Raw genomic sequence first — 15,169 nt, forward strand, 5'->3', positions numbered from 1 at the left:
TCAATGGAATCACTGGAAGAAAACATTAGAAGTCTTCGCTAATTCTATCAAGGCTTCTGAAGCAGATAACTTATTACTATTATACAATCATGTTGGTCAGCAGTGGATGTACACTATACGAGGCTGCTGTTACCAAATTAAATTCACTCCACATTAAACCTAAAAATGAATTATATTCTAGGGATAAATTAATGAGTAGATATATATAACCAGGCGCAAATGTTGATCAATTCTTACAAATTCTTTGTTCAGCTTGTGGGTCCAAACCTGTGACAGCTGAGGTTTATAGAGCTGAATACATCAGAGACGCATTTATTAATGGACTAGCGTCAAGTAATATTCGGCAACGACTTTTAGAAAATTTTACTCTAAGTCTTGATGAGGCATTTGCTAAAGCTCAGTCATTAGAATCAGCTCAATCATTTTCTGAGCGTTATATTACAAATCAGTCATTCATCGAGCAGTCTTCTGGAGAGTCTAATCAGTTGAACCCTCAGACATTAACTGCTGCCACAAATTCGAAATGCTTCTTTTGTGGACGTAGTCGGTACCCACGTGTGTCTTTTCCAGCTCTACAAATTATGTAGAGAGAAAGGTCTGCAGGTCTTCTAAACTGAAGCACCTGACCAGCCAATGGCTAACAGTTGCTTGCATTCCTACCAAATCTCATTCTACAATTGAAAATAGTGACCCTAAACTAAATTGAGCCACAATCTCATCTGCTGCCTCTTCTAGTCTTTCCAAAACTATCATAAAAGTGAAAATGGATGGATATCAGGACTCATCGATACGTGGAGTTCAGAGAGATATATTTCTTTCAAAATACAAATTAAAACTATACTCAACCACCTCAGAACTTGCCATGGCTTCATCCTCCTTATTTGCTTTTATTTATCTTACTTCTTTTGACATTAGTATTACCATATACCCTTTGTAACTTTATTTGTGTTAGTTCAATTATGAGTTTAATAAAACCTTACTTTCAGTTCCTAAAAAGGTTTATTCCTTACATAAGGTTTGTTATTCACTTAGTTAGTTGTCATAATAAAAATACATTTATTATAATACTTTATGGAAATTTTACTTTGGATCATAATAAGTATATAATGATATAAAATTGGTTATAACAGTTTTCCTATTCGTCCAGTCTTTCTCATCTGCTTGCAAAAACTTAAAGAAAGGGCATGACACACTGCCCTTTCACTATCAACTGACCATTATTCGACCTGCTACTTTTTCATTTTTGATTTTGGTAAGAACTTGTAGGTTTGTTGGTAGTTTGTATATAAATAACAACTCTGTACAATCTTTATGAACATATATTTATATAACATAATATAATGGCGATACACAATAATAATTTACATGACCGTTCTCTTCGATAACCATTCTGGGCAGGTTTTCCAGCACACGGTGTGGACAGCCCCCTACAAATTCATTCGTCACAGGTTCCAGCTGGTTCTGGAATATCGGCACTATTACGGTACGAACAAGCTGAGATCAACAAAGCTTTGCTAATTCCGTGAATCTCAGAACGAAACTGAGTTCCCAAATCGAGCAATCCATCCTGCAAAAAAAACTCTGAGCTACTTCTTCAGCAGTTTGATAACGCTGTGGTAGTACTTCCATCTAGTTGCTGTAGCGATCGATGCATGTTAAAAAGTATCTACATTCCTGGGATGTTGGGAGTGATTTGACAAGGTCTATATGAATTGTTGAAAATTGTTTTGTGTCGTTGGGAAAACGATGTAAAGGTGCCTTAGTATGCTAGGTCACTTCGCAATTGGACATGACCTGGTCCAAGTTTTAATGTCGTTGTTGATATTAATCCAAACAAACTTAGGTGATATTAAATTTAAGGTTCTTCTTATACCTGGATGTGCTAGGTTATGATAATGCTGAAATATTCGGAAATCTTTTTGGTATGTAAGGTCGAATATTTTTTGAAGTGTCACACCAAAGTAAATTGCCTTCAGGAGTGTTAAATTGTTGAAATTTTAGTGTGGTTGATGAATCATGACGAAGATTGTGTAATTCAGTATCAGACATTTGTTCCGCCGCAATTCTAGTAGTAGTAGAGGATCTAGTCGACGTGGTTTGCAGTAAACTGGAGGTCCACTAGACGTATTGATATAGTGCTCAACGTTATGGGCTGAATGCGTAGACATCAAATTGGGTTTGGTAAGATCTGGAAATTTTGTTATCAAATCTGTAAATGAATTAGTAGATATTAAAGAACTGACTGTATCTTCGACAGAAATTGTGTCAATCAACGCGGACACAGTCAATTTTTACTTTTTTTGTTTCAATGACAAGATTCATTGTATTTTTCTGGTTTACCTTTTTTACCAAAACGGAAGTGGCCATAGCTATATTTTCCGCTAGAGTTAAATCGAGAACTAGATCTAGAACGAGATCTTGATCTTGAACGATGTTTTTTATTTCTGTTTCTAGGGCTGATATTCGGTCACAAAGCTCTTTAATAATTGAGGTATCAGATGGCTGTGATATCGCATTAACTTGAGCAGGTGTACTCGACATTTCCCAGATTCTATCTCCAATCTCAGATAATTTATTTAAATTTCCATCAGAGATTGAAAGTATTCCTCCAATTTGTGGTGGTAATTTATCCAACCAAAATGTTTTTAGCAATTTTTCACTAATGTCGGAGCCAGACAGGGCTTTCATTTTTAACAAAAGTTGACTGGGTTAAAGAGTACCTAATTCAATTTCACTTAATAATTTTTTTAATTGTTTTTCTTCACTTTCTTTAAATATTTATTGTAAATATTTATTTTTGGCTAATGCATATTTATTAGAGTCTTCAGATGAAGCAATATTCCATATATTTTCTACCACTTTAAGACCTAATTGAGATACTACTAAGTAATTAAATTTGGTGGTTTCGGCAGTTACACCAGACAGTTGAAACTGAGCTTCTACTTGGTAAAACCATATTTCTGGCTTATCCGTCCCCACCTTTCTGGACGGTTTTTACACTAACACGATCTACAAAATGTGTAGTTGTAGGATTACTATTTGAAGGCCCAGAAATATATTGAGCTGGCATCTATGAAAGACTACCCTTTGATTTTTCTTCATCATTAGTTAAATAAAAACTTATAGATTATAAACTTATAGATTATAAACTCAAATAGTTAAAATAAAGACTTACGTAAAATGATGATAAACAAACGTTCCACAAACACACACTGTGGTCATCGGGGTCACCAATGTGGGTTTATTGGTAGTTTGTATATAAATAACAACTCTGTACAATCTTCATGAACATATATTGATATAACATAATATAATGGCGATACACAATAATAATTTACATGACTTTGACCGTTCTCTTCGATAACCACACTGGACAGGTTCTCCAGCACACAGTGTTGCCAGAGTACTCAGTGTTGCCAGCCCTATACAAACTCATTCGTCACAGGTTCCAGGTGGTTCTGGAATATCGGCACTATTTTTGTATTTCAGGAAAGGAATGTCCATCGTTCATGGACAACATGGAGCTGTGGAAGATTTTCGATAGAACCGGACCTGAAGAGTGTGATTATTTATCACTGAAATGTCTATCAGAGCATTTTTAGAGGCTAGGTATCATTATCATTTTCACCTACGTATCTTGAATATCTTCAACACCAGCAAATTAAATATATGCCAAATTTGTTGTACTTCTCATCTTGCATTCAATAATGGGCCTGAAAACGACGGGGAGCTGTATTCTATCTCCTTTAAGTGAGCAATTTATTAGGTTCGAACCGACTGTGTAAAACAGTTCTAGAAATAAATTGAGGGATTAAGTAAAATAAAACACATGTTTAAAGAAAACATTTTAAATGAATAGTTATATACTAAAAATTATTATTTATTGATATTGATAAATAAATACATGATATTAATAAATGGTGATTAAAGACCACGGTTAATCGAGGATGGAATATGGATTACTTGGCACACCGAATACTGCAATGAAGAATTTCTATGCTCTCACCAATGACTTCATGACTGGTTGTGGATCAATGCAAGGATGGCGGCCTACTATGGAAGATTCCTGCACGATCATAGTGACATTGCCGCAGGAGCCCTTTACCTCTCTGTTTGGCGTCTTTGACGGTCACGGAGGAGGGGTCATTTCAGACTTTGTGAGCAAGAATATTTATTATTACATCGTCAGCGATCCGGCTTTTAAGGAAGGGGCTATAAAGAATGCGTTGTCAAGTGCCTTCATGCGCCTTGATAACCTCCTCATGAACGATTCTGTGTACAACAAACTGCAAGGGGGCAGTACTGCAGTGGTTGTACTCATCAGAAACAGGTCCCTATTCTGCGCGAATCTCGGTGATTCCCGGGCAGTAGCCTACGTGAGTGGTGAGGCTATCCCGTTGTCCTGCGATCACAAGCCGTTGCTTCAAAAAGAAAAAATTAGAATATTTCAGGCCGGTTGTTTTATCGAATATGGGCGGATCAATGGCGATCTGGCACTGTCCCGAGCCTTCGGTGATTTCAAGTATAAAAAAAATAATCGCAAGACTTTGAGTGAACAAGCCGTCATTTCCATGCCCGATGTGATGGAATTCCTAATAACAAAAAACTGGGAGTTTCTTGTTTTAGCATGTGATGGGATTTGGGATACTATGACAAATGAAGAGGTCTGCTCTTTCGTCAAAACAAAAATAAGCAACAATATCACAGTTGATGTAATCTGTCAGCAACTACTACAAAAATGCCTGCGCAAAGAGTACCCAACACCAGAATCGTTTGGCACTGACAACATGACGGTCATAATCGTCGTCTTCTTGGATAATGTTTGCAGACCTTACCTCGGCATTGTCCAACAAGGTTGTACTGTATCATCTACTGTAAATTTCAGCATGTAAAATCATAGTTTTTTTTTCTTCAGATATGGCTTCTATGAAGTAATACCTACACAATTATTATTAAAACCGTGTTGAGTATAGTGGTCATTTGTTTTGTCATATATATGTATATATAAGTTAAAGGTTTGAGAACGCCAAGTCTAAAAAAGAGAAAGGGGAGAGAAAAATGACCGACTCGGTTGATACTCAAAGACTGAAGTTCATTGAATCCAGTTCAGCTGTATATAGAAATTCAAATCAGCTGATCTATTCGATCAGCTGATATTGGAGTTACACCTGGCTGTAACTCCCCCCGCCAGTTTACGAACAATCCTCGTAAACTCAATTATGTACAATAGAAAAAAAATTATATACAAATAAATTACAATACAATAAAAGTGATTTATAGAAATACAATGTAAAAATGATGAAAAAAAACCAAGCAAAAAACAGCACTCAATGTACGGAGGTAAGTATGGAAAAGAAAAAAAAAATACAATTTCAGAGGAATCTACATTTTCATTGATGAACACAACTGTTATTAGATCCCTAAAATAAACAGAAAAAAATAAATTAAAAAAAAACTAATTTTACCATATTACCCATCGGAAGGAAGGTGAGGGATCTCCACACAGTTATCACACCTTTGCAGGAAGCTTTTACTGTTTTATATGAACCGTTCTACGCTTTCTTGGTTCTTTTACACTATGGTGACATCGTTATGCTCTCTAATGGTGACCACTCGGAATGGGTTTCCATACCTCTGCAGCTCTTTCCCCCTATTAGTTCAAACTTTCCGGTATACCACCGTCCCGATTTTAAGCTGGCCCATCAAATCACGGACACTGATGTTGTGTCGTGCCACTCTTCTGCGTTTCTCCTTCTCAATTTTGTTCCTTACTTTTGCCCACATCTTTCTCTGTGCCATACAATTAACGGTGATATTGCTCTCCTCCATCGCTGTATCTCGATAATTCCAACGACGTCCCTGCAGCCCTAAAACAATCTCGAATGGGGAAAACCCGGAGACCGAGTGTATGGAATGATTGTATGCCACGATTGCTCGTTCCATCATTTCATCTGGCTCTAGCCCCTTTTCCAACTGATACACCCGCAGATCGTCACTGAGAGTGCTGTGGAGTCTTTCAATCCCTCCTCGGCTCTTTAGATGTCCCGGGGTGTTAATGTGCCACACTATCTCCAAGACTTTCATTTCTTCTCTGACGCCTGCATTGTCAAACTCCCTTCCACTGCCTGATGAGATTCTATCTGGTACGCCGTAAAATTGGAACCATGTTCGTAGGGCTCTTAATACTGCTTCTGCCAACCTCTCTTTCACTGGGTATTCCATTGCCAATTTACTAAATACGTCGACCACTGTGACCCACGTGTATCCCTTCCATGTGAACGAATCTGCCTGAAGATCATTGAGCGGTTCTTCTGCAGTGGGAGCCTCTTCCTGTGTCGATTGTGGCGGTTGTCTATCGTATTTCGCACTCAGGCATACGTCAGAGCTACCAAAGGTTTCTTGTAGTGCGCTTCATACCCCACCAGAAGTATCAACGGCCCAATGCCTGTAAATGCCTTTAGTCCTCTATTGTTTGTCGTTCCCCGGTGATATCCCGATTCTTGTGTGCCAGGTTGTTGTTCCTCTTCCAGGGTCCACTCTCTCATGAACTGTCTCACAATCCTAGATGATTCTCTATGATTATCTTCGATTGCGTTGACCATTATTGCTCTGGAGAGCCAGTCTGCAACCACATTGTCTTTACCTGGCTTATATAAGATGTCCATATTATATTGACTTAGGATTTCCTTCCATCTGCTGATACGCGTGGTAGACTCTTTTAACTTTCCTACCCACTGTAATGGTCTATGGTCAGTGTGGACCCTAAAACGCCTTCCGAACAAATAGGGGTGGAAATGTTCTACTGCCCACACAATCCCAAGAAGTTCCCGTTCTAAGGCGCTGTATCGGGCTTATGCTTCTGTAAGACGCCGATTAGCGTATGCTACAGGACGCTCTCCTTCAGTCTCCTGTTCCACCACCGCCCCGTGAGCTTACTCACTTGGATCAGTTGTGAGCGTAAATGTTTTTTCGAAATCAGGGAAAGCAAGAACTGGTTCCCGTTGTAGCTGCTCAATGCATTTTCGGACGTTATGTTTAGCGTCATTACTAACGTGTACCCTTTCTTCAACAAATTTTTGAGGAGCACAAGATTCTCCGCAATGTCCGGAACAAACCTTCTGTAGTAATTTAATGCAGCAATCGCCGTATTCCTTTTATGTCTGATGGTACTGCCATCCTTTGTAGGGCCGACACCTTCTGAATGTCTGGTCTCACACCTTCCTTGGAGATAGTATGTCCCAAAAAATTAATCTGGTCTTGCCCTATCATAGACTTATCTCGGGATAGCTTGGGTCTAAATTCTCTTATCCGCTGAAACACACTCCTTAAATGATCCACATGGTCCTTTTCTGATCTACTGAACACTAGCAAGTCGTCCATGTAAAATTAACAAACTGCTTCATCCGATCATCTCAAGAATTTGTCCATGAGCTTCTGAAATGTAACGGGGGCATTTTTGAGACCAGATGGTATTCTGGTAAATACAAAATGGTCTCGTTCAAATGTGAATGCGGTCTTATGTTGGTCCCTGGAGTTCATTTTAATTTGATGGTACCCTACCTTTAAGTCTAATGTGCTAAAAATTTTAGTACCGCCCAACCAGAATGTCCTCGAACCTCGGAATAGGATACCTCTCATCAATCGTATTTTCATTGAGCTTGCGATAGTCTATTACAACTCGGTACTTTTCTTCGTTCTCACCAGGTGAATTCTTTTTCCGTACCGCCCACAACGGACTGTTAAAAGATGAAGTGCTGTCCACAATTATCCCATGCTTCCGTGAACTTTCTATTTCTTCCCTGATGTGTTTTCCAAGTGCCTGGGGGTATCGCCTCTCCTTCACCTGCTTCAATGTGATTTCGTGCACCGTTCTTCCTGTAGCTCCTAGTACTTCCCCTTCTTTGAAAAAAATATCATCAAATTTGTTCAATATTGCCTCTTTCCAAATCTCCCTCTGGTTAATCATGCCCACTCTCGCTTTACCGTCATCCATGAGTTTCTGACAGTTGTACCTCTTCTCTCCAATTCTAATATTCTACTGACCTCCACTATTTTCTATCTTTTATCCACCTTTTCCAAAAGATCGCAACCAATGATTATCTGGTAATCTCGAGGCATTTTTCCCATTACATGGACTGTTATATTCTTCCCCTTAGCCCTCACTTGTCTAATTTCATTTCTGCTTCCCCTTCAATACTGCAGGGTCCATCCAGAGTGATCAACTGACAGTTAGATACTCTAACCTGTAGTTCCCTCTCCCCGCCATTCAATCTCTCAAGGGCCTCTCGGCAGGTTATCGTGTTAGAGCTGCCAGTGCCCAGCAAGCAACTTATTCCTCTGTTCGCTAGTATAATAGGCAAACCGCCGTGCACTCCTCCCACATGGTGGTTTTTCAACGTGTGGTCGCTCTTCTGTGCCTACACTCCTCAGAACTCTCCCCGTGTTCTAGCCCCCTCTCCTGTTCGCCTAGATGTTCTTCTCTTGTATTGCTGGCCGTCCTCTCGCCCAGTGTCTTCTCCCTTGGTTTCTGTCTCCGAGATCTCAGACAATTCTGTAGCTTCACTCGCAGATCCATTCCAAAGATTCTTCTCCGTAATCTCTGGGCATTGACTTCCATCGGTTCAGGTTTATTTTGCTCCCTCCACCGATACATATAGGGACACTGTCGGGCAATATGTCCTGCCCTGCATTCGAAACATCGGGTTTTGCCCGATGCCACACCCATGGCACTTGCAGTTTTCTCAGCGGTCGTTATTTCTCGATCTTCTCTCAATGGATCCCATCTTTTCCTTGGGTTTATCTAGATATTCTCTTCTCCGCTATGTTGGTGGATTAATCCTGGGACGCTGCATTCACTCCACCTCGCTTGCATCCATGAGATCTTGAGCACATTCCACAAACGAGCGGCCTCTTTCTTCCCCAGCTCTTTTGCCAACTGAATCTTCAGTACCATGGATAGGAACTGCTTTCTAACCTGTACTTGGATTGTCTCCATCATCTCGTAAACTAATAATACACAATATAATAACATTGAAAATAAAAAAAAAATCCTATATACATATAATAGTAAAACCTCACAAGCTCTCTTAAATAAATGGTAAATACATAATTTAAACCTCAGAATATTTTTTTTTTCTTCATAACTCCTATTTCTGGATTTCATTTAAGGTTTTTTGCATGAATATATATTCTGGTCCTGCACTATTTTCTTCTTCTGTAGTGGCCTACATTTAAAGGAGTTTTTGAATTGTATTTTTTGTTGTAGTGGGCGTTCTTCGAATTTTATAATGTGCTGGGGCACACATTAGTTTTGAATTTTAAACTAAACCTAAAAGAAAAAAACTTATTCCCTAAATTCGTGTGCTGGCACGCCGTTTCTGAGTTTTTAACAGGTTCGTTGCCAACGCACCGGAGGGGGCTGGTGTAAGGGTCCTGAACAGTGGATTTCTTTGGTGCTGTAGGGAGTCGAAAAACTTTATGTGCCTGCATTGGAACTCGGGCACAGTGGGTAGTTCGAAGAACTTGTGTAGATGATCTGTCTTCATCTTCTGCCACACAATCTTCCGTAACACTGTATCTTGGAAGAGTTGTAGATGCCGCTGTGTCCCTTCTCTGAGATGGGTGAAGAGTGGAGCACTATATAGAAGTGCTGGTCTCAAAATACTTTTATAAATTTGTAATTTGAGCCTTAGTGAGAGTACTGGTGATGATAAAAGGTAGTGTAACCGGTATGATCTGAGACGGACTTGTTTGGTCTTATGTAGCAATGAACTGACAGTGTTATGTGGCGATCCAATTTAATGCCCATATAAACTATAGAGTTTGAAGGGCTTAATCCGGAGTTTGCCATTTGGAGCGTGCGAGGTAGTCTGGTTTTCTGTAGTGCGAACACCACGCACTCTGTTTTTGCCGGGTTTACCTGAATGTTGAGATGGTGTAGTTTTTTCACTATCTTCTGGCATGTTTTCTCCGCCCGCTTAAGGGCATGTTTGGCGCTGGCGCTGCTGCTATAAATTGCGATGTCGTCTGCAAAAGCGGCTATTGTGGTAATGGTGTAGTTAGGCCCCGCGATGTCCGCAGTCTATATGGAGAAGAAGAGAGGAGACAGTACCGCCCCTTGTGGAACACCGCACATTGCTGAGATTGTTCTGGAGTGATTTTCACAAACCCGTAGGGTACGGTTGCTTAAAAACGATACTATAATGCTATAGAGTTGTTCTGGGCAGTCGAGGTCCCCGAGCTTACGGCATAAAATGCCGTGAGACACGGAATCGAAGGCCTTTGTACAGTCTATAGAGATCATAGCTGTTGCATGGTTTCTATAGAAGTCTCTGCACACCTCGGTTTGTAGTTTCATTAGGTGATGTTCCCAGCTGAGATGAACCTCAGAATAAAATAAAAAATAATTTCATACAGTAAATGCTGTATAAGCAAGCGAGAATGAAAAAGAAAATATTTACAAAAATCAAAAATATAGAATCAAAAATACAATATCTACAAAAATCAATAAAAACCTTAAAACAACAATAAATAGAATAAATAAAAAAATTTTCTGTAATACAATCTGGAAAGAGAAAACTTCAGTTTTTATATTGTCATTACCGGAAGTTTTAATTCTTCAATATGAACAGTTCTCCTCTTTTTGGGTTCTCTGATACTTTCTATTGTTACAATGTTGTGTTCCCTAATTATCACCTCGAATGGACCCTCGTATTGCTGTATCTCTTTACCCCTGTTAGACCCCAACTTTCTGTATACAATCGTCCCGATTTTAATTGCTTTCATCCTATCTGTGACCTTTAAATTTTCCCGAGTTACGCTCCTGGATTTTTCCTTTTCCATTCTTCCTCGGCCCTTTTCCCATAACTTTCTTCGAGAAACATGATTGTTGTGTATTTCCTCTCCGTTTGATGCCGTGCCCTTATAGTCCCGTCGGTGTCCGTGAAGCCCAAAGAGGATCTCAAATGGCGAAAACCCTGTAACTGAATGTACGGAATGATTGTATACCGCAATCACCTTAGGCATTGCCACGTCCGGTTCCAGTCCCTGGTCGACCTGATATACTCGAAGATGGCCACTCAATGTGCCATGAAGCCGCTCTATTCCTCCTCTACTTTTGGGGTGCCCTTGTGTGCTGAAATGCCATTTTACGTCAAGGTCCTTCATTTCTGTTCGAATCGTGGCATTGTCAAATTCTCTTCCTGAATCTGATGAGATGTGCTCAGTTACTCCGTAAAGTTGAAACCATATTCGGAGAGCTGCCAGCATGTTTCCGACGAATTTTCCTGCTCCTGGTGCGCCATTGCAGCCTTATTGAAGAGATCAATTACGGTGACACATTTAAATTCTCTCCATGTGAAAGTGTAGATCGTTGAGCGGTGCATCTGCGATAGGTGTCTCCTCTTGTCTGCTTTTTGGTGGCTGTCTGTCATACTTTGTGCGTAGACAAAGTTCACAGTTTCCTACAGCTTCTGTGATTGTCTTCTTCTCCCCCTCCCCCACCAAAAGTACCTTAACGCTTGCAGGGTCTCCGAGATTCTGCAGTGATTTGTTTTGTCGTGATGTGCGACAGTTACCTCTCTCTGGCGTTCGTACTCCTTAACAGTTTCACCATCAGCTTGCATCGGGCGAATGTCCTGTCCATTCCTATACGTTCATCACACCATAGCCGCTTGAACTTCTCCCAAACTGTTTTATTGTCCACATACAGGTGACACTTTCCTGGCTTAGAAGCATTATTCAAGGTTCTACATATCTGGTCGTTCTCCACGCCTGGCTGCGACCAAATCGTTGTGATTTGCTCCTACCATACTTGTTACACTCAACTTTGACTAATCCAGTGGTTCTTGTCATCCACATAATCTGCCGTCTCTTTTCGTTAATAATGTCCTCAAGTTCCTCTATCTATTGGTCTTCCTTCCTCTGAGCTCTCCATAGACGAAGATTCTTCCCTATCGTCTCCCTTCGCCACATTTTGTTCTTCCTCCTGCCCCGGTGTCCACTCCCGCAGGTATTGCCTGGAAGGTTCCCCGGCCTCTTCTTCTACTGCATTTACTGTAATTGCTCAAGATAACCAATCAGCTACCAAATTTTCTTTTCCAGGTTTATATGTGATTTCCATATTGTACTGTCTCAATAAATCCTTCCAACGCGTAATCCTAGCCGAAGACTCCTTCAACTTTTCCACCCATTGCAGGTGCCTATGGTCTGTGTGTAATTTAAACTTTCTTCCGAACACAAAGGGCCTAAAGTGGTCAACAGCCAACACTATTCCCAAGAGCTCTCGTTCCAGCGCACTATATCTGGGCTCCGTCTCTGTCAGGCGCCTACTGGCTTACGCAGCTGGGCGATCCCCTTCTTCACCCTCTTGAGACAACACCGCTCCTAGCGCGTACTAAGCGTCTGTAGTGATATTGAATTGCCGAGTGAAGTCTGGGAAAGCAAGCACCGGCTCCTGCTGCAGCTTCTCAATGCACAGCCTGATATTGTCTTCCACCATCGGAGTGATCATCACTTTTCTTCCTGTCTTCAGAAGGTAGTTGAGTGGGACGAGGTACTCAGTCATTTCTGGTACAAATCTCCTGTAATAATTTAAAGTTCCCAGCAACCTTCGAACTCCCTACACATCACTAGGCACTGCCATCTACCGTAAAGCTGCGACATTATCCGCGTCGGGCTTAATTCCTTCTCTGGAAATCGTGTGGCCCAAAAAATTTATTTATTCATGGACGATGAAATCATTAACGATGATTTCTCTCCCGATAATTTGAGCCCAAATTACCTAATTCTCTAGAATACGCAGTGTAAGTTCTGCACACATCCTTCTTCGTTCTTACTGAACACTAGTAGATCATCCATATAAATCTGACATACAGATTCGTCTATTCCCCTCAAAAACTCGTCCATCAGGCGCTGGAAGGTTATGGGAGCATTTTTGAGGCCATACGGCATCCTTGTAAATTCGTAGTGTCCACTCTCGAATGAGAATGCTGTCTTATGTTGATCCTTAGGATGCACTTTTATTTGATGATATCCGGCCTTCAAGTCCAATTTGCTGAATACTGTCGCCCCCGCTCAGCCTGTCTAAAATGTCTTCAAATCTGGGAATCGGATACTTTTCGTCTATGGTATTCTCATTCAGCTTCCTGTAATCTATGACTCTGTACTTTTCAGTAGTTTCACCAGGCGCGCTCTTTTTTTTAACCACCCACAGTGGACTATTGTATGGGAATATACTATCAATAATTATTCCCTAGTGTTTTAAACTTTTGAGCTCTCTCGGATGTGGTGACGTAGCGCCTGCGGGTATCTCCTCTCTTTCACATTAAATCTTATCTTCTTTTAGTATGATCTCATGGACTGTCTTCCCGGTGTACGTCACTAGGGCTACCCAGGGTGATCAATTTACATTGGCATTTCTGAATCTTGGGTGTCCTACCTCCATCACACAGCTTTTGCAAGTCTTCTCGGCACATGATGGTATTGGAACTGCTGGTGTCCACCAGACACCTCACTCCTCCTATCTCTATTATAGGCAGACCGCCGATCTTCTCCCTCACGTTATAATTCAACAGTGTGCGGTCGCCCCTCTGCTGACATCCCCTTCAGATGTCTCACGTCTTCCTCTCTCCAGTCCCTCGCCTCCATCCACCTCTATTCCCTTGTTTCTATCCTCCTGTGTCCACTCTTTCCCCTTGACTTACTCGGTCCGTGGCTCTTCAACTTCTTCTTCGGTCTTCGACGTTCCGGATATTTCCGTGGATTCACCTGATGATCGACTGAACCTCCGGTTGTTTCTCCGTATCTGTTGGGCGTTGATCTCCATTGGTTCGCCTCGGCCCATATCTCTTCTTCGGTACATATATGGGCACTGTTTGGCTATATGTCCCTTATTCCCGCATTTGAAGCATCTCGTGCGCGGGCAATGCATCACTAAATGCCCAATCTTGCCACAACATCACTAAATGCCCAACCGTGACACTTGCGGTCCTCCCGCCGACTATTATTTCTGTGTTTTAGCTAGGCTTCTTCTATTGTCTTGGTTGCTAGTTCTATCTCTTCTACCCTCTCCGTATTCTCTCCTCCTCCAAGGGTTTTTGGGATGTTTCTGGGCCGTTGGTATTCTATCCGGGTCCACTCTGGTTCCTCTACCTCCATCCGGGACTCCACCTCGCTTGCATCCATGAGATCTTGAGCATATTCCACAAACGAGTGCCCTCTTTCTTCCCCAGCCCTTTTGCCAACTGAATCTTCAGTACCATGGATAGGAATCGCATCCGACCCTGTACTTGGATTGTCTCCATCATCTTGCTGAGTTTATCTTGTATTCTTTTATAGCGTGCCAGGAGTTCTGCGGCATACTGCCCACTAGACTGTCTCGGTTTTTTCGTTTCTCTGATCATCATGAATATATCCTCCTCTGGGGTCCACCGTCCTCCTCAGATTGCCTTCTTTAATCTTTCTTTGATGACCCTCCAGGGGGTCTCTTCATCTGCCTGAATCTGATTTAGAATACTTCTTTTTACTCGGCAGACTACCGCTGCTTTCAGTGCTTTTGCATCCTCGCTGTTCAGTAGATCCTTCGACATCTTCGCTTCTATACGCCCCATCAGGCGATTGCCCCCTTTTAAAAAATGATTTAATTCTCCGGTCTCTCCAGTGACTCTTTCTAGGTCCAACACCGCCTTCCTCAGGTCCTGGGTGTTTGCCTTACGGACCTTAATCCATTCTAGCGTCGTAGCATGAAATTGCGCTAAAGAAACTTCTGGTAATGGCTGAATCTCCTCCGGAGGTGGGTTGCCTGTTGCTAAAGTTTGGTTGACTGCAGCTTGAGATTGGTTGTTTTGGTTCATATTCTCCAGGTTCAGAACTGTTCTTCTCACTATTCCGTTACTGGTCATAATTCAAAGAGAATAATGAAAAAAAAATATCTTTAGACTGAAAATTACTCTGATATCTAAAGTTCCCGGGTTTCCGTACCAGTTAAGTATCGGCGAAAGCAAAATGTCAAAAAAGAGAAGAAGAAATAAGATCTAACACGTTTGAACTGCTGTAACATACTAGCGGGTTAGGTACATCTCTTTAATTACATTCGATCAGCTGACATCGACGTGACAGCTGACTCAGACCGGAACTTTTTTATATGTATATGTATATATATATATATATA

The 15,169-nt window shown here is 41.2% G+C and overlaps 1 protein-coding gene and 1 long non-coding RNA gene across 2 annotated transcripts in view; one reads left to right on the plus strand and one right to left on the minus strand.

Annotated features, from left to right (window-relative positions):
• LOC106681305 (uncharacterized) overlaps window positions 1–15,169 on the minus strand; it is a 32,543-nt gene that overhangs the window by 16,037 nt on the left and 1,337 nt on the right. Inside the window, exon 2 of the long non-coding RNA XR_001343225.3 lies at window positions 3,176–3,792. This is a non-coding gene — a long non-coding RNA (uncharacterized lncRNA). The remainder of the gene's footprint in view (window positions 1–3,175; window positions 3,793–15,169) is intronic.
• LOC112210713 (probable protein phosphatase 2C T23F11.1) lies at window positions 3,828–4,979 on the plus strand. The gene has a single exon (XM_024360749.2). It carries the CDS (start codon window positions 3,948–3,950, stop codon window positions 4,890–4,892), a length of 945 nt encoding a protein of 314 aa, XP_024216517.1. The 5' UTR covers window positions 3,828–3,947; the 3' UTR covers window positions 4,893–4,979.

The sequence above is a fragment of the Halyomorpha halys genome, unplaced genomic scaffold (genome assembly GCF_000696795.3).
Source record: "Halyomorpha halys isolate HHAL.00 unplaced genomic scaffold, Hhal_1.1 Scaffold324.1, whole genome shotgun sequence".
Lineage (NCBI taxonomy): Eukaryota > Metazoa > Arthropoda > Insecta > Hemiptera > Pentatomidae > Halyomorpha > Halyomorpha halys.

What these genes read in the sequence shown, in the direction of transcription:
- LOC112210713 (XM_024360749.2), top strand. Translation starts at nt 3,948, where the DNA reads ATGGAATATGGATTACTTGGCACACCGAATACTGCAATGAAGAATTTC.